The following is a 23,185-nucleotide window of genomic DNA, read 5'->3' as shown; positions in this document are numbered from 1 at the left end:
TTTTCAGTTTGGCACAACCAACGAATAATGCTTATCTTTGTCCAAATGCAGTTGAACTCGCATATTATCATTTTCATATCATTCCACGGCACATTCCCGCTAAGACCTCTTCCTAAACATTTTCAAAGTCCTATAGAATGTTATCATTTCGTATCAAAGCCGGCAAGCCATAGATTTTTTAGGGTTGTCTTTCTTATTCCAAATGTAAAATAAATAAAAAAATTATCCTCACAATACTAAAATCATTTCTACTGTAATTTCTAACCCCAACCCTAAATTTTCAAAGTCCAACTTTCATACCTTCACCAAAATCTTACCCCGACAATTACCCTCCAAAATTTAAGTCCCCGATTAACATTATTTTTACAATCCTATATCCTCCAAAATTTTTGGTCAGCAGAAAATGACATAATGTTGTTTAGGAGAAATCTGCAAAGTGTGTTCAAGAGCTTATTATGGAGGAAATGCAGTGTGAAATATTTCAATTGCAACAAATACATGCCGCCTTTAAGAGGAGACAACTTAGAGAGAAACATTCCTTAGACTAAATGGATTGTCCTTTCAACAAAATACTCCAATAGGTGTTCTAAATGTTGTGTGCTTCTCCTCCTCGGAAGCCTTAATCTCATTGTAATTTGAAAAACCATCCATAAATGAAAAGATAGCATTTGAAGAACAATGTCTACCATCAATTTGGGTTTGGGCAACAAAAATTCTTCTTTGGAACATCCTTTATTCAAGTCTATGAAATCTATACATATGCAAATTTGTCCATTCTTTTTCTTTACTGGCGCAACACTGACCAACCATGTAGGATACTTTTCTTCTCTTATAAAATTGGCGTTGATCAATTTCTTGACTTTAGAGATTCGCCAGATCGAGGGGAAGAAACAAATCCCTTCCACCAGACAGTTTCTAGTGACGAAAAACCAATACATCAAAGATTTGACATCAAATATCAGAGGAAAAGTCAGGATTTTGGAGTAAAGATTGACTTGCTAGATTTTTATGGTCATATGGATCCTGACGAGTTCATCAAGTGGTCCGGACAGTGAAATGTGCCTGAGTATAAATACGTTTGTGATAGAAGGATGAGGCTAGCTTCCATAAAATTAAAGAAAAATGCATCTTTATGGTGGAAAAAATTCCAACGCATATGCAAATGTAAGGGAAAAGCGAAATCACTACTTGGTTCAAGATGAAACGAGATATGTAGCATAATTACCTATCAGTTCATTATAGACATGACATATTCTTAAGACTTCATTACTTGTAGCAGCAAAATCTCTCAGTAGAGGAGTACATATCTAAGTTTGGTCAGCTTTTGTTGAAGTGTGAGCTAGTATAGTTCGAGGAGAATACCATAGCTCGATATCTAGGGATTGAAATAATCTGTTGACAATGTGGCATAATTACAACTTTATAGGATGTTCAAACCCTTGCTTTGAAGGTCGAGAGACAAGAAAGCAATATCAGGTCCACACCACCTTTCAAACAAGGTTCAATCATTGGATCAGGCAATAAGAGTACGCTCAACGGAGCACCCAAGTCAACCTCGTCAGAGGAGAAACCCGTAAAGTGTGGAGAAAAGGTAGAGTCTGCCAACACTTCCATCTATTTTTCAGCCAATAAATACTTTAAGTGCAACATTTTTGGGTACATTACATTAAAATGCTCAAGTACGAGCATGACATCTTTCAGTGAACAGGTGGGCAATGGAAAGCGTAAACATTTACGCAAAAGACATTGAAGAAGGTAAGGAGACAAATGAGTATTATCTTCCAGTTGATGAGGGAAAGATACTAGTAATTTGATGAGTTCTTTAGACTGAGCTTGTGAGTGAAGCACCAATAGGATTATTATTGGTTGACTTAGATGACAGTGAGTTCGAGCTTCTATTGAGGGAGTTGTTGAGTGTCCTGAGTGACAATTTATCACCTAGGTGGCTGCCACTGAGAGGGGTCTAACATGTCATGTATTTTATCTCAGGATCATTTCTTACAGACAAACTTGTTAATTAAATATGCTCAATGGAGTACGAGGAGAGAGAGAATCATGTTATAGTTTTATGGACTTAGACTTGGGGCCTGTTTGGGGCAGCTTATAACTGCGGGCGACATTTTAAAAACAACGCCTTTCTGTTTGTTTCTAGTGTTCGTGGTGCGTATCCTAATAATCCGATCGAAGGTTTCTTATAAATTCGGTCGCGGGCTCGACCTCGTGGCCCGCGTTACTTCACAGGACGATTACCCCGCTGCCCCTCTCGACCCCTTATCCATCTGCCGCCTCTTCAGCTGAGTTCTTGGATTTGAGGAAGTTGCAAAGAATCCAATGACGACATCGAGGTTTAGTTCACTGGCAATGGTGACAGCTTTGGCGTCGTCCCTTAAGACTTATTTGCCGGCCTCGCCGTCAACGAGAAGTCGTTGCTTTCCCATCGCATTGGTGTCTCTCTTTTCCAATGCACCTCACCTCAAAGATGTGTAAGGGAACTCTACTCAAGCTCTTGCACAATGAACTGAACGAGGCGACGCTCTGCGAGCTCTACTCGTCATCTCGATTCGCGTTTCCACCCTATTTTTCCCCCGTAAATTTCCGTTGAGTTTTTAATTAGGTTGCAGAATTTTGGACAGGTGACATTGATCTGCGTAAAGATTTGTTTTCTATTTAAAATGATTAGTTGAATGAAACTATATTATCTTTTGGGCGATTATTTGGAACAGCGTAAGGCAATCCTTTTTTTGAATTGAAAGGGAAAGTATGTCCATGATCTCCTAGCCATCTAGATTTGAGAGCGAGGTCCCTTTTTGCTATCTAATTGATGTTGTTTTGCTTGGTTTAGTTCGCTTAGGTTGAAGTAGTTGTATAAGTAGTTTAGTTAGCAGGATTATAAGCAATTGAGGTGAATTCATGTAGAGTGACATAAATAGTTATGAGGACTTTTCTGTTTGATATGATTAATTGGATGAAACTTTTTTTGTTTGGGTTAGTTGTGTTGATCGCTGACGCAAATTAGATGATTACTTTTAATTGTAATTTTAATAAATTTTTTCTTTTTTTTTAGGAATCTTGATGCTCACTCTTAAGTGAGATGTATATTCTTTTCTTGTACTTTTATAAAATAGTTTTTTGCTTCTAAACTATCAAATATATGGCTATGATAGATCTGTTGCAAACAACACAACTGCATAATAACACAACTGCATAGGGGTAGAATGGTCATTTATCCAGAAGCGGCTGCAAATCAGCTGTTTTTCCAAACGCACAATACAAATAACCAGTCAGTTTATCCAGATCAGCTGCTGATGAGCAACTTATCTGGATCAACTGCTTATCAACATATTATTAATAAGCCGCAGCTGCCCCAAACAGACCCTTAGTTCCTGAGGATACTGGTCTATGTGCAGTTTCAGTTCCGGTTGTGCAATAAAGTATGGTTATTTATTCTATCAAGATAGCTTTTGGAAGGTCATGCGTGTTTAAGAGTTATCTTGAGTAGACGTAAGCATAGACTTTGTAGTGGAACTCCCTCAGCTACAACAGTACAATGACTTTGTTATAGTGGTAGATCGATTCCGGAACCTTCCAGAGAAGAAACCTCTCCAACCTAGGGAGAATTTTGCTGGAGCTTTCCATGGGTTTGTGAGCTTCCTTCCGAATTGCTAAATCAATCCTGTGATAGCGGGATTCTACAGGATCGTTGGAAATTTTGCCGATTTCTGATTATAGCCTTTTTTCCTGTTTAATTTTCTTTCATATTTATCTAGTTAGGGTGTCTCTTTTAGGAGATTATTTGTGTTTTTGTTGCCTTTTTGGGATTTTTTCTTTGTTTTGAGTATTATGGAGATTTTAATCTCTGATTTTCTGCTTTAGGAGTGCTGTGTGGTCTATCTGGATCAGGTCATGCGTGTTTAAGAGTTATCTTGAGTAGACGTAAGCATAGACTTTGTAGTGGAACTCCCTCAGCTACAACAGTACAATGACTTTTTTATAGTGGTAGATCGATTCTGGAACCTTCCAGAGAAGAAACCTCTCCAACCTTGGGAGAATGTTGCTGGAGCTTTCCATGGGTTCGCGAGCTTCCTTCCGAATTGCTAAATCAATCCTGTGATAGCGGGATTCTACAGGATCGTTGGAAATTTTGCCGATTTCTGATTATAGCCTTTTTTCCTGTTTAATTTTCTTTCATATTTATCTAGTTAGGGTGTCTCTTTTAGGAGATTATTTGTGTTTTTGTTGCCTTTTTGGGATTTTTTCTTTGTTTTGAGTATTATGGAGATTTTAATCTCTGATTTTCTGCTTTAGGAGTGCTGTGTGGTCTATCTGGATCTTGTTCATGACCAGGCGGTGAACCTTCTCGCCTCATGTACATCATCATTTCAGAGTTCTTTTTGCTGATTTCTGCTGGGACAGCTGCCAAAAGTTGCCAATCCTAGTTCAAATGCCGTCAAAATCGCATATTATCATTCCCTTGCCATTCCACTCACTAAATCCCCTTCCTAAACACTTTTTAGGAGGCCGAGAACGCTATCAATAAATTTTGAGGGCATTGCATGATTTATGATCATGTTATCCTTCTGATTGACAAAGCCAAGGAATAGCAGTTTGACTGACTATTTTGAACACGGAAGTTAAAATGGCACTGGAACGACACAAGATATATAGAATGATGCATTTCGTCTTGTTCTTTAAGCTCTTCCACATTCAAAGGCCATTGATTGCTTAGTAGAAGTTCTCAATAGTTGTAATGCAATAAACCTAATTTTTATGTAAGATTTACATACAGAACAGTCAATTCCTTTGTATTTACTCATCTAACACCTCAACTTCAATTTTACATACATACCATCTTCCCTATGCATGGAAACATTTTTTTCATTTTTAAAAAGTTAAAATAGTGGTATTTTTGAAGAAACATGAAAGTTTTGAGTGGAATAAATGTAAACAAGAAAGTTTAGGTGTTTGATATGTAAATGCATAAGAATTGTGTGGCATGTATGTGGATGCACCTTTTATTATTTTGATCCCTCTTTTAGGATGAAGAATCATCGTCTTATGTGTCTTACGTTACTAAAACCGTGATACAATGCCTAAGATCTTCCAGCACCATCATGAAGGTTTGGCCCTTCATTGTTAGTTCAATATGGCTGCCCCCCACTTTTAACTTTTATCACTCTGTCAACTTTTGTTGATTTAGGGACTTCAACTTTCTTGTGGAAACACGTTTTTATGGTGAAATTGTTTGACAGTGAATGTGCTAATATAAAATAAATGCTAGAAGGAATGTTTTTAGATGACCGAGTTTAAATTGATGCCAAGCCATTTTCAGTTGGGATCTCTAACCTGCAGCATTGTAGAAAATTACAAGATCCTTAATCTTTAGTCTTTATCATGTCCAATTAATTTTTGAGAACTTTTGCTCGACTACAATTAAATTGGCATTATTTTTTGAAAGTGGTACTTTTTTCTAACAATATGTTAACATGGATTTTGACATGCTGGCAGTTTGGTGTTTCACATAGGCGAATTTTTCTTACCTGCAACACTTTTTTGTCAAATTATTTACTTTTTGGGAAATTTACATGCATACCACACAATTCTACCACACAATTCTTATGCACCACACAATTCTTATGCTTACATATCTAACACCAAAAGTTTGATATTTACACTTATAACATCTTGCTGTCATAAACCTCTCTATGAAATGGTGTATTTCTCTTTTACAAGGAAATGATGGTGGTATTTTTTATGTGATTTAAAGATTTATGTTGTATATATGTAGATAGGAATGTTTAGGTGTTGGATATGTAAATACATTAGAATTGTGTTGTATGTATGTAAATGCCCCCAAAAGCTTGTGTCCTTTAGATTTCGAGGACTCATTGGAAATTTTGACATATCCACATTGTTTTTATTTGACATGGTTCTCACTATAAACTATGCAAACTGTGATTGTTGATGTACATTCAAGTGTCTATTCTGTCTCATATCATCACATGAATCTGACAGGTCAGTGAAGCACGAGGCTTGGAAAGAGATGTTGTGGAAAGTGGGCTGACCTTTGCTGGGCTTGCAGTAAGTAAACAAATACAGCTTATTAGCCGTAGATGGGTGGTGTTTGGTAGCAAGGATAAATTGTCAGCGGGAACGAGATTTTTTTATTAGAATTGTATGTGAAAGGCCCACAATCTTTTATGACCAGGATTTTTTTTTTCTCCCAGTTGACCTATGGTTTTAGTTTTCCAAATATAGAAAGGACATCAAGCATTTAACCAGATTTACTTACCTTTATAGTTTCGTAAAAAATCAACCATCCTAGGTTAAAGTTTTCAACTCCACATTCATATTCCCTTTCCGCATTTCATACATTTTCTATTATTTTCAGCTACTTTGGAATCTAGAAATAAATAGGAGACGCTACTTCTCGAGCTACAATTACAGAATGCTTATAAACTAAACTGAGCATTTTCTTACATTATCCAAGCACCAGGGTAATATAATGTGTACCCTTTTTCTGTAGATATCAATACATGTATATAATTGTATACATGTATCATTTAAGCAATTCGTGTGCTATATATGAAATTCCATCTTTATATATTTTCTTTATATTTTGTTGGTTTATTTAAGTGGTGATAAAGGTGGTTTTAGCTGTAGATTTTGGATATTTAATTAACCCCTAAAGAAAATTGCTTTCATCTGTATTTTTCCTTAGTAGAAAATACCATCATTATTTCTTTTATTTATTTTCTCTTTTAGTTTTGCAAATATTTAAATGAAATGTTAACAAACATACTTGCTATATCTTTTTTCTATTACAGGTTTTTAACTGCCCAATCAGACCCGACTCTGCTTCGGTCCTAAGGGAACTTAAAGATTCATCACATGACTTGGTGGGTTACACAATATGATTCGGTTGGAACTTTTTTATATTGACATCCATTGGTTTTCAATTTGTTTATATTTTGAAAATGAAGCTTTTATTTTGGTTTGATTTATCTTTCTATTGATCTTGAAAACAAGTTCAATACATTAGTACTTGATAAGCTGCTGAGTTCAAGAAGCTTTTTAAATATTATTCCTTTTTCGTGGCTCATGTTTTCTGCTCACTTATAATACGGCAAAAGGATGAACATAATTACATATCTGTAAATTTGTGTTTTTCCACGTCTTTTTGGCTTGGGAAGCGCTTTAAGCAAGCTGACTTCTTTATCAATGGCAGTGGATGAAGTTAATTAATAAGGGATAGGCCTTGTTCTCCTTTAATTTTTTCTAGGATTTTATGTTGTCATGCAATTGCTCTTAGCAAGCCATCAAAGTTTTGCCAAGTACTTTTGTGGTTATAATAATGCTTGTTGGAAATACGTTATTGATTATCAGGTTTTATATCGTGCTGGTTTTATATCGTGCTGTATACCTTTTTTTTTTTTTGTAACTTCAGGCTATGATTACTGGAGACCAAGCTCTGACAGCTTGTCATGTAGCAAGTCAAGTTCACATTATCTCAAAACCTGCTTTGATTCTAGTACAAAATGGCGAAAGTTTTGATTGGGTTTCTCCTGATGAAACCGATTCAGTCACATTCAGGTAAGCTGTATGCATGGAAATACGCCTTTTGTTTTGTTAATTGATAGTCTCCCTCTATCATCATATTTTGGCTGATTAGATCAGTGAATTAAAATTTAGTTTTCTTACACTCTTCTTGCTTGGAGCATGTTGTTTTATAATTTTTATTTTATATTTTCAATCGAAAGTTGGATTGGAATTAAAAAAAATTAAGTTTTTGTGAGACTTTGATAAATCTTAATCATCTGAGCTGAAAGTTGCGCTCACAGTGAGAGTCAAGTGGAAGCTTTGTCAAATTCCCATGATCTCTGCATTGGTGGGGACTGCTTTGAAATGCTGCAGCGCACTGGTTCTGTGCTTCAAGTCATTCCTTATGCTAAGGTTAGGTTCTGTACTTCATCGGAGATCCAGTTTAGAGGACAATCTTGTTCTCTCTTAAAGTGCCTTCAAAATGATTTCAGGTTTTTGCTCGGGTTGCTCCAGAGCAGAAAGAGTTAATCTTAACCACTTTGAAAACAGTTGGAAGGATGACGTTGATGTGTGGAGATGGAACCAATGACGTTGGTGCTCTCAAGCAGGTAGGATTTCTTTTTATGATGATATTAAAGCTGAAAATTTGAATTTTGACAATAGACAGTATGTTAGAGCATATGCATCCAGCAGACTTGTGCCATTGAATTTCTTCTATTTTGTGTTAGAGCTTCCAATCTTTAAAATTGTGCCATTTGCTATGTAGGCATTTTCCATTCGTGAGAGGCATAAGCTTTGAGGTGGTCTGAGGCATAACCCTCACAATTTGAAAATTTCATAATAAAAATAAATGGGTAAAAAATATACTAACATCGTAATATATAAACATACGAAAGAAAAAACATACTAACCGCATAACATGGTAAAATGTGATAATTGCACCAACTATATAAGTAAGAAATAACATAAGTTTAGCATAAAAGATTTTTCACTCCTATTATTCAATATGATATCATCCATAGTTGTAAATAAGATAAAAATAATCAAAATTCTCAGTGTTCTCATCACTTAAAGGTTATTCATTCGAATCATCATCATAACGTATAGCTTTCTCATTTGTCTCTTTGTCAGTTGGGTCTAAGTTTTCTCATTTTTGTTATTCTTCTTCAACCTCAACATCTTTCTTTTCCCTGTATAATTATAAAAGATTAATAAATAAAAAAGAAAATTTATATTCAAGAAAATATCAAATACTTAAATTTTTAAAAATATATTTTCTTTTTATCTCTTGTTGTCTAGTGTTGGATTTACAAACTTTGTTTTTGGCATCATCAATGAAATCAACATTCAGATATTTTTGTTGTAACTCAGCTGGTGTGATCATATTATCCTCTTCTACAAATAACTCATCTTTTGATGGCTTATCTTCATATAAAAGAGGGTCTCCGTCATCCTTCAAACGTCTTTTTATTTTATCTTTCAATCTCTTGTTGTACATGATATACACCAAATGTTTCACTCTTAAAGTTGTTAGATGATTTTTCCTTTTTATATGAATTTGATTATATGTGCTCCAATTTTACGCTCATATCCAGATGATAAGCGTGTTAAGTCCTAGTACATTAATGGCAAAATATTAGAGATTTGGAGTACCATCATCAAATTGGATTCACCCTTCAACTATATTTGAAAGAGAGTTATGTAATTAGAAATTAAAAGAATAATATTTAGATACTCAATACTTGTTTTAATGACCATTTACTTGGAGAGCATTTCATAACAGTATCTTTTGCTTGTTAGCCAAAGAAACCTTTCTTATTCTTAAATGGAACAAGTTGCATATCAATAGTCGTTCTCATTTGGGTCAGCAATCAATCTACCTAGACATTGATATTGTCCCAACTTGATCTCAAGATTGATGTATTTCTTCTCAACATATTAAAATTTGAGGTCCAACAGCATGCAATTGCTGGTGGATCTTTAATCAATAATATATCAAAGTTTTCTATAACAGATCTCTTCTCTTTCTAGATTATGTGTTATTATATCTTTTCTCTCATCCATTGGGTTGCAAATAAAACTCTTGGCTAGCTTCTTCCTTGCATCCACCATTCTCAAGATTCGCTCTAATGACCTAGTGGTTGTTATTGCATATGTGCCCATTTAAAACATTTCATTTAAAATAATTTTTTTAAAACATTTTTCCCTCCGATTTCTTAGCCCATGCACTGCTAAGCCAATTAGTGGAAGTAAACATTGACTCCAATGGTTGTCTAGGTTTCAACATACTCTGTAGTAAAAAAAGGTTATATCAAATCTTGTTGCTGCAGGGTGTAAAAGTTCTTTTTTAAAGAATTTCATCATTAAAGACAATAATCAGTAATGATTGTAAGTGAAATTACTAATCTTTTTGGCTTTGGTTTATGTATCTTTATGTTATGGTAATTCACCAATATTCTCTAATACCAAGTCTATGCAATTTGGATCACGTGTCTGGTATAAATGTTTTCTCTTCTCTATCAATTTATCTAGCTGCCTTATAAGCACTTATATTAGGTCATAATTTGAGCTATCAAATGCTCTCGAATTTCATCTTTCACTCCAGGTAGTTCAAAAATGTAGTCTGCATCTTTCACCTAATCATAAACTTCAACAGATTTAATAAAACAAGTCATATGAATTACTAATTAGAATGTTAGATAAACTTATATTCTTTATGTCTGACCATTCATTATACATGATTGTAACTCTAGTATGACTCCAGGTCCTCTTTATCTTTTTAGATTTTTCTTTGTATTACTGAACTCCTCTTTCAATACCCATGTTCTCAAGTCATACATAGATGAGAAATTCAAGCTTGACCACAAGCAACAATAAAGCAAATCATATTAAAGTCAGGAGATGAAGTCGCGTTGAATGGAAATACATTCTCATAAAAAAAGACTTTCCATTATCCATGCAGTCACATTTGTGTTCCACTCTGACATACTCCAGAGATATCTTCTGAGCTACACTTGCCCCCTCTCCATGAGGCATCATTCACATTTATCATATACTGATCTGAGTGATATCTTGTATGTGTAATAGAGATAATAAGGAATTCTTAGCATTGCGCTCACTCATAGCAAGAACCGACATCAATTCTATCTCAAATTATTGCTATGCAAGATGCTTTGCCTTCATCAACTTTTTCATACAAGATTGAATTTCTTTTTTGACTACTTTTGGCATTTTAGTACATGATTTAACATTTTTATGTAAGCAATAGAGGCGTTCTTTCGTCCTTGTAACCCCTTTAACTATCTTGTCACATTAATTGCATTTCAAATAAAATGTCTTATTGTTGCCTCTAAAATCAACTTGCCCACTATGCCTCAACTTTTTCTTATATTGAATTTCTTTTTTGACTACTTTTGGCATTTTAGTACACGGTGTAACATTTTTATGTAAGCAATAGAGGTGTTCCTTCATTCTTGTAACACCTTTAACTTACTTGTCACATTAAATTGCATTTCAAATAACATGTCTTATTGTTGCCTCTAACATTGCCCACTATGCCTCCACATTGGATCTTTTCAGTTGCCCGATTTGGATTTCTCCTTGCATCCAATTGGAACTTAGTCCACTAGAAAGAGACATTCAAACTCATGAGAGTATTTTTAAAATTTGTTGGAATTTATTGGACCGAATCAACAAACAAAGGCATTTTTATTAGTTTGTCTTGTGACTCAAGATTTTTCTTGGGTGCATTTACATGCATACCACTCACTTACGTATTTACATGTGTAACACCCAAATTTGAGATTGTGTTTGATACCACTCAAATCATTCCTATCACATAAAAAGTACCACCCAATGTGACTCAAGATAGTAAAATGAAGTTTAGGTGTTAGATATGTAAATACATATGAATTCTATGGCATATTTGTAAATCTTAATTTTTTTGGGGCATTGACATACATTACACCCATTCTTTTATATTTAACACCCCAAACTTGAATTTTTTTCATTTATAAGACCTAACATTTCAACATAAATAGTACGGATTCAACAAACGGAGACAAAAGAGGGCAAGTTTGAACAAAACAGTAGCAGATGGATGTGACGAAAAGAGGATCAGGTGGGATCACTTTGGCAGCATCATCCAGTGCATTAGACGGTGTTGTCTGGTGTGCAGGAAGGATTTGGGGGATGCTTGCTGGAGAGGGAGCTTGTGGTTTCGAATGAAACATCAGCAGGTGCTTTGCTGCGACAGTGCCTACAGTAGGAGGATCATGCGTCGACTAGGTTATGTCAATGCAATGCTATTCATTTTAAAACCGGCTCTAAGGTCATGTAAGAAAGTAAATTGCTGTTTTAAAATCTTGTGATATTTAATCTTAAAATTTTACTAGGATATTTGAAAGATTTAAACTTTTAGGCTCTAAAGAGCCTAAATTGCATTTCGTGATTAATCCCAGAAAAACCACACATAAAAAAGGTGTAACTGGCAATTTCAAGCACACAACATTAAAAGTTAAAGCACGTCAAGCAAAATAAGGAAACAGGCAGGTGTTGTTGAGTTGACAATGCATCCCAGGAAAGCAGAAAAGACGGTCAGACATCGTATAAACACATCTAGTACGAGACACGAGCCTGTTGCTCCTGGTCTATCACGTGGTTCGATACGTTATGTGCCTTGGAACCCGTGCCTGTACCTTATTGTCGATACAGATTGAATCTTAAGGACTCTATCAAATATATAATAAAAGAAAAATGACTCGACCTGTAGAATAGTTAGCATTGGTTATCTCACGCAACACCTTTGAGCCATACCTGGAGAGAGGAGCTTAGCAGTGCCTACCTGACAGTTGGCGACACGTTTCTTTTGTATGATGAAGCTCTCATTCGTAGGAGAGATGACTCTCTTTCCTCCTTTTCCAATGCAAGAGGAAGCTCGTCTCTTTCTTGAATGTAGCTCCAAAGGAACACACTCATCTCCTCTCTTTGATGTGATGTAGAGAAGAGAAGATTTGTTGGAGAAAATGAAATGGAAAGGGATAAAGAGAAGAGGAAAGGTTTTCTTACCAAGCATTCTCCCAGAGCTACCTTGCTCTCCAAAAGCTCCCTCTCAGCATTGAAAAGAACTCACCCCCAAATGAAATTCAGATGCCTAGCTAAAGCCCAGCCAATGGTTAGGAAATTGGAGGGAAACTTCCCTCTTATTATTAAAATACTGGAGCTTTTCTACATGGCATTCACCCATTAGCTTCTTTGGATGTTGCCAACAAAGGGAGAGTCCCCATTGGACCGCTAGATCCAATGATTGCCAATGGGAAAGCAGCCAAGAAGTATGGAGGAAAAAAATCAACTTTTTCAGCTAGAAGTGCTGTTGGCTCGGCATAGTCGCACATGAACTTGGCTTGGCCATGCCAGGCCAAAGGGCTTGAAGCCCTAATTTTCTGAAGGGCGGCGTGACCACACTCAAAGCTGTCATGGTCACGCCAGCGCCTTGGCATGGCTTCGCCATTTTTGCGGTGTAATCATGCCATGATCTGTTTCAGCATGGTTTTGTGTATGGGTGAAAAGGGTGTGGTTACGCCACTTCAACTCTAGGGTTTTATGCCTTAGATGCGCGGTGGAGGTCCTGAACGAGTTTCTTTGGCCACGAAAAGTCCTAAATAGATTAGAAATGATCCCTAACCATTAGAAATAGTCCATGGATGCGCCAAAGCATCAAAACGGATGGTGACCATCTGGCTCAATGTGAACTGGTTAGGAACCCTAATTTCATCCGATGAGGGTTCCTATCTACTTGATCGTACAACCCTCAGATGGATTAAGTTTGATCCTATCATGTTCAAAAGGACTTTTAGTCCGTCTTTTGCCAATGATGAATGTCGCACAGGACAGTTGTTTCCCCGACGATGGTCGGGCCTCTTAGGCGAAGAAAGATTGTCATAACTCCTGGTTTTGTACTTTGAGCACCTATCAGGTGGCCTAGATGGAAGCCTAGAGCTTCGGGACATTGAGAACAAACAATGAGAAGTCCCGAGCCATTCAAATGGATGCCCAACACGTGTGACATCAAAAAATTGATGCCAACACATACATGCGTAGATGACTATTGGAAGGGCTGGTCCATAATAGCCTCGACCTTCACTAGGTTCATCTCATATCGACAATTGAAACAATAGATCTAAGAAAACATGTATGCGGCTTTGGAAAGTGACTTTTGTTGGGTGACCATATAACTACTGTTTGCATAACTCAATCTTTTCAGGCATTGCAAATGTTCCTCTGAATGGTTGTACAATAGGATGCCATCAAAACACACTACCATGGATTATTTTGATGAAAGGTTCAAAGTCTGGTTTGTTAGCCTCATGAAAGTGCTCAGTTTATTGGACATGCAAACTGGCACGATTGTTCGCACTAACAATCTATCTTGCGTCTTGAAAGCGATCTTTCACTTATATCTTAGTTTCATCCTGATGTAGTGATAATCACTACACAAATTGATCTTGGAGAATACATTGACTCGTTATAACTGATATAGCAAATCATCCTCTTGGAATAATAAATTAGTATTTGATAGTGATTTTATTCACAACCTACTTTTATTATATCTACGTTAGAGTTATCCTTCGACACAATCACAGCGGGAATTGCACACAGCTTAGTACTCTCAAGAACCAAGCCTTTAACCATCAAGTCAATGACATGCTTCCGTGACTCATATTTGTTGGGCTACTTCCTTAGGTAGGTTGATTTGGGAAAATTGATTCTATGATGAAAGCTATGCCATGTTGATCTCTTTTAGTGGCGGCTACCTAGAAGATAGATTGTCTGTCTGGACATTCTAAAATTATTTCAACAAAGGTTGGATTATATTTGATAGGCTCATCAGACTCACTGCCTTTTAAAACCACCAATGCTAGCCCTATTATTATTTGTTTTAAGGAACATGAAATGGTAGCTCATGGTACTATTATTTGAGATTCTGTAAGAACACCCATAATCTTAGACTCCTAAGGTAAGTGTGCAATGTGCTTATCATCCCCTAGTGAAAGATTTTGTTTTCTTGCATTAGTTATGGCAAGCATCGGTCGTACTGCCGAAGATGACTCAAATGAATATGAAGCATTCAAAGGTATAACGTCACGTCATATATGATGAAACTCATCTCTGATAGAGAACTTAACTAGACAGCTTCTGTAAATTGTGGTCTCGTTCACTTTCTTTAATCATTATAAGTAATAAGTTTTGGTGTGCCTTTATGTGGCATGGCTCAAATTGTCTATTGTTATGGTAGACACCACATTCTCACAAATGCCTTCATCAATGGTAAGACTACCATAATTTTCCTTCACCATGCAACTAGTATGAAAAATATTATGGTGGAGCCATTGATGCTCTCTTGTGAGCTCAATCTAAAAAATACATCGAACCATTAATTCTTTTCTCATCAGTTGGAAGTTGTTACTTCTCATTTATATTCTCATTTTCTATGATGTCTCTTGTGTTATTATTAATTTTTTTCATTACTACCTGCTTAGTGAACGAGATTACTCTCTTGTTAGGGCAAATAGATATTGTGTGCCAAAAATCATGGCATTTAAAATACTTTTTGGTTGGAAAGGACTTAGGAGTATGGAACCCCCAACCCCCACACACACCTCTTTAGCCTGAGTTGATTTCTCCTCATGTGGGATAGGTCTGGGTTCTCTAACAGGTAAAACCTCAATGCTTGATTGCATGGCTGTATCTATAAGGGGCACTGACTCCCGAGGTTGATGTTGTGTCTCCATCTTCAAGGATAGGATTTTGCAACTGCACAACAATGTTGATAGATTGCTTTAGCCCTCTAAGATACATCACCTCAGTGTACTCTATTAGTTCCACTAACTCATATTTCAGTATGAGTTAGCCAGCTTTGACTGTATACTTCTCCAAAAAGAATCTCTTTGGTGCAGGTAAAGGAGTTTAAAAACATATTTTGTCGACAAAATGCGGTAAGGTGTTTGAGCTGCGTCTTCTTTCTCAAACCTAGGTCATGTGATGATATTACTTCAAATTCTCTCAGTACAATGAAACATTCCCCATGAGCTTAATGGTTGCCAATTTGAATATCTTATTTTGTGTACATCATTATATTAAAAAAAAATTTCCATTATTTTGAGCCATTAAATGAACTCATTCGAATCCAGACGTCTGTTAAAATCTAGCAAGTTAATTTTACCCCAAAATTGTAGCTTCTCTAATATTTAATGTCAAATTATCGAGACATTAGTTTTTCATCACAGGAAATTTTATTGTGGAATGGGTTAACTTCCTCTTAGTCTGTCAAGTTATCATTATAGTTATAAGCACTCTCTCTAGGTTATCCTCTCAAATGCAACAACTATTTATTATAATTGAAAGATTTTCTGTAGCATATCTTTCATTGTAAGCTTTTGAACACTCTCTATATGTTTCTCCTCGGCAACATAGTGTTTCTTCTCCCAATTAGGATTTCAGCCTAGAGAAAGAGTGCAGTTTAGTGTTAGGGTTAGGGATTGAGGATAGGGTTAGTATTAGGGAATTTGATTTAGCAGATGAATTAGGTTATATGTATTTTAGGTTTAGAAATAAGGAGAATAATTTCTTTAAGATTTTGGGTTTTTGATGTCTTTGGTACCAATTGATATTGATATAGGGTTGCTAGATAGTGTGGGGCGATCAAGAGAGGTTAAGTTTTAGGATCAGAAAGCAGGGAAAAAAGATGATGGTTGAGAAATCAGTGCTCTGGACAGCTGGATGGTAAATTGAAACAGGAAAACTCATCACCTAAATTCATTCAGGTTTAATTCACATCATTTGAGAAAGATCAACAATTCAACCCTCCAACAAAGATAGAATTAGAAAAAAAAAAGTCTATTGAATAATCAAAACCCAAAGTATTAAATCAAGTACGAAGGAACATACTTCTACTAAGACAAATTAAACCCTAATCATAGAACAAAATGAGGTAAACAAGCCCCGCGGTGGCGGTGGTTCAGTGGCGGGTGAGAATTTTATCGCATAGGTTTGCAAGGAACAAAAATACAAAAAAAATCCCATCCATCTACGTCACGCCCTCGTCCCACCTGACGAGACTCCCCTGCATCATAAGTTTTGTTCATCTAGATTGCTGTTGTTAAGGCTGGTCTCGTAATTGGTTGAAGACTTGGACCTGTGTTAAGATTCCTATCAAAAAAAAGTTTCAGCTTTAAGTGTTTTGCATGATTGGGGTTAGTTTGGAAGACCAACTGCTGCTGTATCCTTTCTATCTTGATTGTCTGCCTCGCTTTACCCTTCTAAAGTAAAAATGGCCGCTACAACAACACTTAGAACAAGAACGATAAAGAAATCCACTGATTTGGGATGAAATCAGTTAAAAGAGAGCACTTCCGTGAGTGTCCATTGGGAAATAAGACTGATCATGAGTTCTTTTTGCATGTTTGATCTGAAAATTATGAGGCTTCCTCTTAGTGGCTGCTTGGATAGTTATTTGCTTGAAATTTCTCGAAAATCTACTGATTTAGTTAATTTGTTTTTAATATTTTTCCAACACTGCATCATAATAAACTATTTATACTGAATCTTCAGGCCCATGTTGGTATAGCTCTACTAAATGCCATGCCACCACCAAAAACTGGAGAGGCAACCTCACAAGCATCGTCTTTGGACAGCAGAACTGCAAAGCAGAAGAAGCCAAGGTCCTCTGCAGAGTCTTCAAACCACTCTCTGCACCCCAACCGCCATCTCGCGGCAGCGGAGAAGAAGCTGAAGAATGCGTTGGATGAGATGAATGCGGAGGGCGACGGTCGCAGCGCCCCCGTCGTCAAGCTCGGTGATGCCTCCATGGCTTCACCTTTCACCGCAAAACACACATCAGTTTCCCCAACCCTCGACATCATTCGCCAAGGAAGAAGCACGCTGGTAACCACGCTCCAAATGTTCAAAATCCTCGGCCTCAATTGCCTTGCGACAGCGTACGTGTTGAGCGTAATGTACCTCGACGGCGTCAAACTCGGCGACATGCAAGCCACAATCAGCGGCATCTTCACCGCCGCCTTCTTCCTCTTCATATCTCACGCCCGACCTCTGCAAACCCTGTCGCCTGCCCGTCCCCACCCCAACATCTTTTGCGCCTACGTTTTCCTTTCTCTCCTCGGCCAGTTCGCCATGCACCTCATTTTCCTCGTCTCCGCCGTCAACGAAGCCGCAAAACACATGCCCGAAGAATGCATTGAACCCGATTCCGAATTCCACCCAAATCTTGTCAATACCGTATCATATATGGTGAACATGATGATTCAGGTGGCAACCTTTGCTGTTAACTATATAGGCCGTCCTTTCAACCAAAGCATCTCAGAGAACAAACCCTTCCGCTACGCCTTGTTCGCTGCTTTGGGTTTCTTCGTCGTCATCACCTCGGATTCATTCAGGGATCTGAATGACTGGCTGAAGCTTGTGCCACTTCCGGCGGGGATGGGAGCCAAGCTGCTGTTTTGGGCTGCCCTAATGTTTTTGGGATGTTATGGATGGGAGAGACTCTTGCGGTGGGCTTTTCCTGGTAAGATGCCGGAATGGCGGCGGCGGCAAAAGCAGGCATTGGTTGCCGCTAGAGAAAAGAAGAATGCTTAGCATCTGTCACAATGGTTTTGATTTCAGTACTTGGAGATGAGTCAATCATTTATACAAGTATGACAGATCATCAATTTTGATTTTTTGGGTTCACAACCAGTGATTTTACTGAAAAGGAGAATTCTTTATTTCCGAAGATTATTGAAATTTTTTTTTTGGTTACCATATTGAACTTCGTTATTTTTTTTGTTTCCTTTATCAAATTGGAATATGCAAACAGATTATTGCAGCTTTAACAAAGATGAATCTTCGTTGCATGTATTGTACACTTAGGGTGGATGACAATAAAGCATATTTGTTGATGGTAGTTTGCCGATGCATTTCTTGGGTCTATTTCATTAGGTTTTTTTTGGCTATTTTACTTTTTTTGACGTTATCGCATGCTCTATTGGCTTTCGCTTTCTTATTACGTTTAGAAATTTGAGGTGAGAAATTAAATTTAAGTTGCTACTTTGCCGAAATCAGTACTCTTTTTCTGATGTCTGAATCTTCTTGATGTTTGGTGAATAATGTCCAAAGGTCTCTTCTGGTCTTCAGAAACTGAGTATTTTTACTGACTAGTGTGCGCTTGAACATTGCATTTATATGTTGCCACAAACTCCCAACTAGTCAGATGAGCTAATCCATCACACGTATGTCAGTTCTTATTATTATGCTGAACCTGCATAAGGTAATGACTAACGCTAGTTTTTTTTTTATTAGTTTTGTTTACATTTATAGCACTAAACACTAAAAAATTTAACTTCACATTAATATTTTTATTATTGAAATAGACATTATCACGTATGGTTTGTTACCGAAACGTCATAAAAGTGTAAATATCAAATTTTGGGTGTTGGATATGTAAAATAATAAAACTAATGAGGTGTCGAGAACTTTGTTTTTTTTTTTTTTTTTCTTTTGTACATTTGTTCTGTCTAATCTTTCCTATCAAATCGAAAATAAAAATTTAAGTTTAGGTGTTAGATATGTAAATACATAAGAATTGAGTTCGATGTATGTAAATCTTTTGAAAAAAATGGCCCTCAGGTTTATACTAACAGTAAATGAGTATGAAACCAGGTAGACTAGTCCACAGGGATTTCTCTGTAACATTTAACAAGTGATATTGGTTTGAGTTATTATATTGGAAGACATTTATTTCCTACTTTTTATCATCTAGATTTCACTTTCGAGTGACGTTAGGTGAGACTTGAAACTGGGAGGGATGGCCTCCTCTAAAAATCAAGTTCAAATTAGTCATTCACTGATGTATCTCAAAATGATTTCAAAATCAGGAGCAATGAAATTTCATGAATTAGGACAATAATTACATATATAGCATCCGAAATATTGCTATTTACAAATCATGAATGGTATTATATCCCCTTCACATTTTCTCACAAAGTATCAAAATGCATAATAAAATCTCAACCCATATTTATTATTTTTATCAAATCATCAGTAGTTTGATCTTAAACGGTTCAAGAGTTCAAACCAATCATCTGGGTGTTAGATTTGTAAATACAATATTTTGGGTGCTGTGTATGGCAACTATATCAAGAAATAAATAGTGAATTTGGGTTGAAAGCTTATATAATTCAATCAATATGGTACAAACTCAAGTGATGGTGCCAAAACGTAATAAAATAAAAAAGATTTACGTAAATATGACATAATATTATTATTATGTACTTACATATCTAATACTTATATTTTAATTTTTATCTATATCACTCTATTAATATGGTATTTCACTTTTTAAAAGTTGACAATAGTGATATTTTCAAAGTGATAGGAATGATTTGCTTTATAAATATAAAAATCAAACATTGGTTGCTATATTTGTAAATATATTGGAATTTTGTGGTATGTATATAAATGCCTCAATAAAATAACAGACAGCATGGCTTCTTTGCAAGATATGATAATTGAAATGCCATGACATATTGTATATTTTTTTCCCTTGCTGGGAAAGAAATTTAAAAAGAAGGCCCAATATGAAAGGCATCTAACACACTCCATTATAAAATAAAAATGAAGCAGCAATTTTTCCTCCTATAATTTTTTTTTTGTTTAGGTAAGTCAATCAGCATTTTCTTTAAGCAAGAAACTAAGTTTTCTCTCATCTATAAATTGATTCACCCAAGTACAATAAAGCTCCATTTTTTTGAAGTAAACTTATTTGAGTACGTTCATTAAGAGCTCAATAATATAAATAATACTAATAATAATTATTATCTATATGGAATTTTCACGATGCGGGAGCGCTCTGGCATCGGTGTCGGAGTTTTAGGGTTCTACCGTACCGATGGCGTTTGATTCTTCCTTCGGCTTCAGCGTTGACTTAGTCTTTTTGGTCGACCTCTTCAGCTATCTTATTGTCAACTTCTTCACTTTTGTCCGTGGATTCGTGTGTTTCTCTCATCACTGCCGTAAAGCCCTATCTGCGTGTGGACTCAGCTTCGACTCCTCTCTTTCTGCTCAACTGCTCAGGACTGAGCATTGCAGTCGCTTCATCCTTGCATCTAAGTGAGCTCGTCCTCCCTGCACGTACGTGAGCTACGATCGCAGTCCAAACTCAATCCCTGTATCTTGCTGCTGTTCAACTCCGTGTTCATTGGCTTTTGTTCCTTCTCAACCACTGACTACTTCAGTTTTAAACCTTGGGAAGAATTCGTTTGATGATATGCTTGGCTCTGTGAGATCAGATCAGGTTTTCCCTCAAATTTATCATGAATCATTCGAAGGCAAGGGGGACTGCAACCTCATCAAGAAGACGAGTAGGAAGAGTGGCAAACTAGCTCTATTCTTTTCTGATGTTCAAGTTTCCAACCTGGTTGATAAGAGAAAATGCACCCTCGTTGAAAAGTTCCAATCGGGACATCCTAAAATGAAAATCATTTGAAAGGCTTTTGAAGATTGAAGATCTCAAACTATTGGCAAACTATTGGGACTTTGGAAGATTGGCCTCTTTGATGGGAGACATGTGATGATACAATTATCTAAAGTGGAGGACTATGCCAAAATATTTTCCAAAAAGTTTATGACTGTAGATGGAAAATATATGAAACTGCTCGAGTGGTCTTCTGAATTTGACCCTAGCCAAGAACCACCTATAGTTACAATCTGGTTTAAACTACCTAGCCTAACGTTGCACTACTTCAATCACCAAGTCCTCTATTCTATTGGAGTTGCACTAAGGAGACCTATGAAGTTGGATATACCCACCTTCAATCCATCCAGGCCATCGCTTGCAAGAATACTTGTTGAAAGGGATATCACCTTCTCTGATGTGGATGAAATATGACTTGGTACTACCCACAATGGGTATTAGCATCCAATCCAACTACTACAATCACTATAAATTATTTAGGCACACCTCTGCAAAATGCTTCAGCTTCACCCACATTTGAGATCGGTAGGTCCTAACAACATCATACATGTGAAGGAAATATAGCAGAAGCCATTAATCTTCCAGAAATGTTGAATGAGAATTTGACTCATCAGACTACTCGTCACCAACCAGATCAACAACTTTCTCCCACTATTGTTGAGGCAGTTCTTCCTCATATCATAAATACTACAAATTTTCTCGTAGAAAATGCTAGCCGAAGTGTCTTGGAACCACGTATTGCGAGAGATTAGGGTAAAATCCTGGAGGAGTGCCAGGATCAAGGTGTGCTACATGCTAACTCAGATCAGCAGTTTACAGATCAACATAACTCCCGGGGAGAGCTCTCCATCGAAGATCCACCTATTAATCAGAGGAGATTACCTCTGACAGATTATTGACAGGTTTACAAATCTAGGAAGAAGAAAAAAGGAATGTTAGAGCTCAATAATTCTTTGAACGAATGTCTCATAACTTTGGGCAGAATCCCACATCTTAGTATGTTGCTGGAATCTCTCTCTATATTCAGGGGAAGGGGAAGTGGTAAATCCACCGATTACACCCACCAAGATTATGAGTGTTTTTTCATTTTTTATAATTTTGGGAATTACGTGTGGTTTATGCCTCTTTTTGAATAAGTTGTAATCCCTATGAGTGGGCTCTTTGTACCCACTCACTGGCTCTTTGTACCAACTCACTAAAACCTTTATATCCTCGCTTTTATATCGATGGATTTGCCTTTTAATCACTTGGGGGATTGTAAGAGAAAGGAAAATTAGTACAAATATTTCATTTGATCTACTAATTCCAGATGTGTTGAATCCAAAATTTTCTTGCAAGTCATTGATACACAAAAAATATATGCATTTTTAGACCCATATTTTATACCTATTTTTGATGATATTGCACTTTAATGGACGATATTTTGATGTTTTCTTGTAGGTTGTTGATTTTTAGGGCTTAAAGCAAAAATAAAGAAAAAAGGATGAAATTTGGAGTCAAAATGACGTTTTTGAAGAAATGCTAAGTGTTGGCAGCGCCGACGACGCAAAAAAAATTAACATGAAGATTTTTTACTCAGTGCCAACGACGCCAAACCAGTGCCGACCGCACCAAAGGCTGTGCATACCCCGTTGCTAGAAGGTTCGATGTATTTGGACAAATTTTTGAAGAATTTTTGGAGGCACCTCTTGGAGAACCGACCTTGAGCTCTATTTGAAGCCAAATTTCATCAGAAAATGGGCTCCTCTATGTTTTTCTCTCCTCTACTTTCATTTTTTGCACCACATCATTCCATTTCACTTCCATATTGGAGTCAATTTGTGATTTTGTTTTCATATTTTAGAGTTTTTGTGGTAAGATTTAGTATGAAACTTTCTATAAGAGTGTTGGAGAAGGAGAAAAGTGAGAGATATCTTCTTCCTGCATTTCTAAGGAAAGGCTACAAAGAATTTACTTTGAGAAAGAGTTTTCAAATAAGTATTGTTTGTTTATCAGTGTTGTATGAACTTTTTTTTTATGTATGAAATTTGTGTTTTGTTATTTCTTTCTCATGAAGTCTGAGTAGTTCTCTCTATCTTTCTCCCTACTCTGAGATATGGTGAAATGAAGAGATAATATGAA

General features: G+C 36.5%; 1 protein-coding gene across 1 annotated transcript in view; it reads left to right on the top strand.

Annotated features, from left to right (window-relative positions):
* LOC110033712 (probable manganese-transporting ATPase PDR2) overlaps positions 1 to 18,509 on the top strand; it is a 62,555-nt gene extending 44,046 nt beyond the window's left edge. The window contains exons 16-21 of the mRNA XM_020737769.1: positions 6,013 to 6,078; positions 6,825 to 6,896; positions 7,445 to 7,590; positions 7,839 to 7,950; positions 8,031 to 8,147; positions 17,149 to 18,509. Coding sequence (XP_020593428.1) covers positions 6,013 to 6,078; positions 6,825 to 6,896; positions 7,445 to 7,590; positions 7,839 to 7,950; positions 8,031 to 8,147; positions 17,149 to 18,189 — 1,554 coding nt within the window. The 3' untranslated portion in view covers positions 18,190 to 18,509. The remainder of the gene's footprint in view (positions 1 to 6,012; positions 6,079 to 6,824; positions 6,897 to 7,444; positions 7,591 to 7,838; positions 7,951 to 8,030; positions 8,148 to 17,148) is intronic.
* Positions 18,510 to 23,185: the final 4,676 nt, after the last annotated feature.

This window comes from Phalaenopsis equestris, unplaced genomic scaffold, assembly GCF_001263595.1.
Source record: "Phalaenopsis equestris unplaced genomic scaffold, ASM126359v1 Scaffold001265, whole genome shotgun sequence".
NCBI lineage: Eukaryota > Viridiplantae > Streptophyta > Magnoliopsida > Asparagales > Orchidaceae > Phalaenopsis > Phalaenopsis equestris.
The sequence above is the reverse complement of the archived record's forward strand: the minus strand, read 5'-3'. Positions and strand labels throughout refer to the sequence as shown.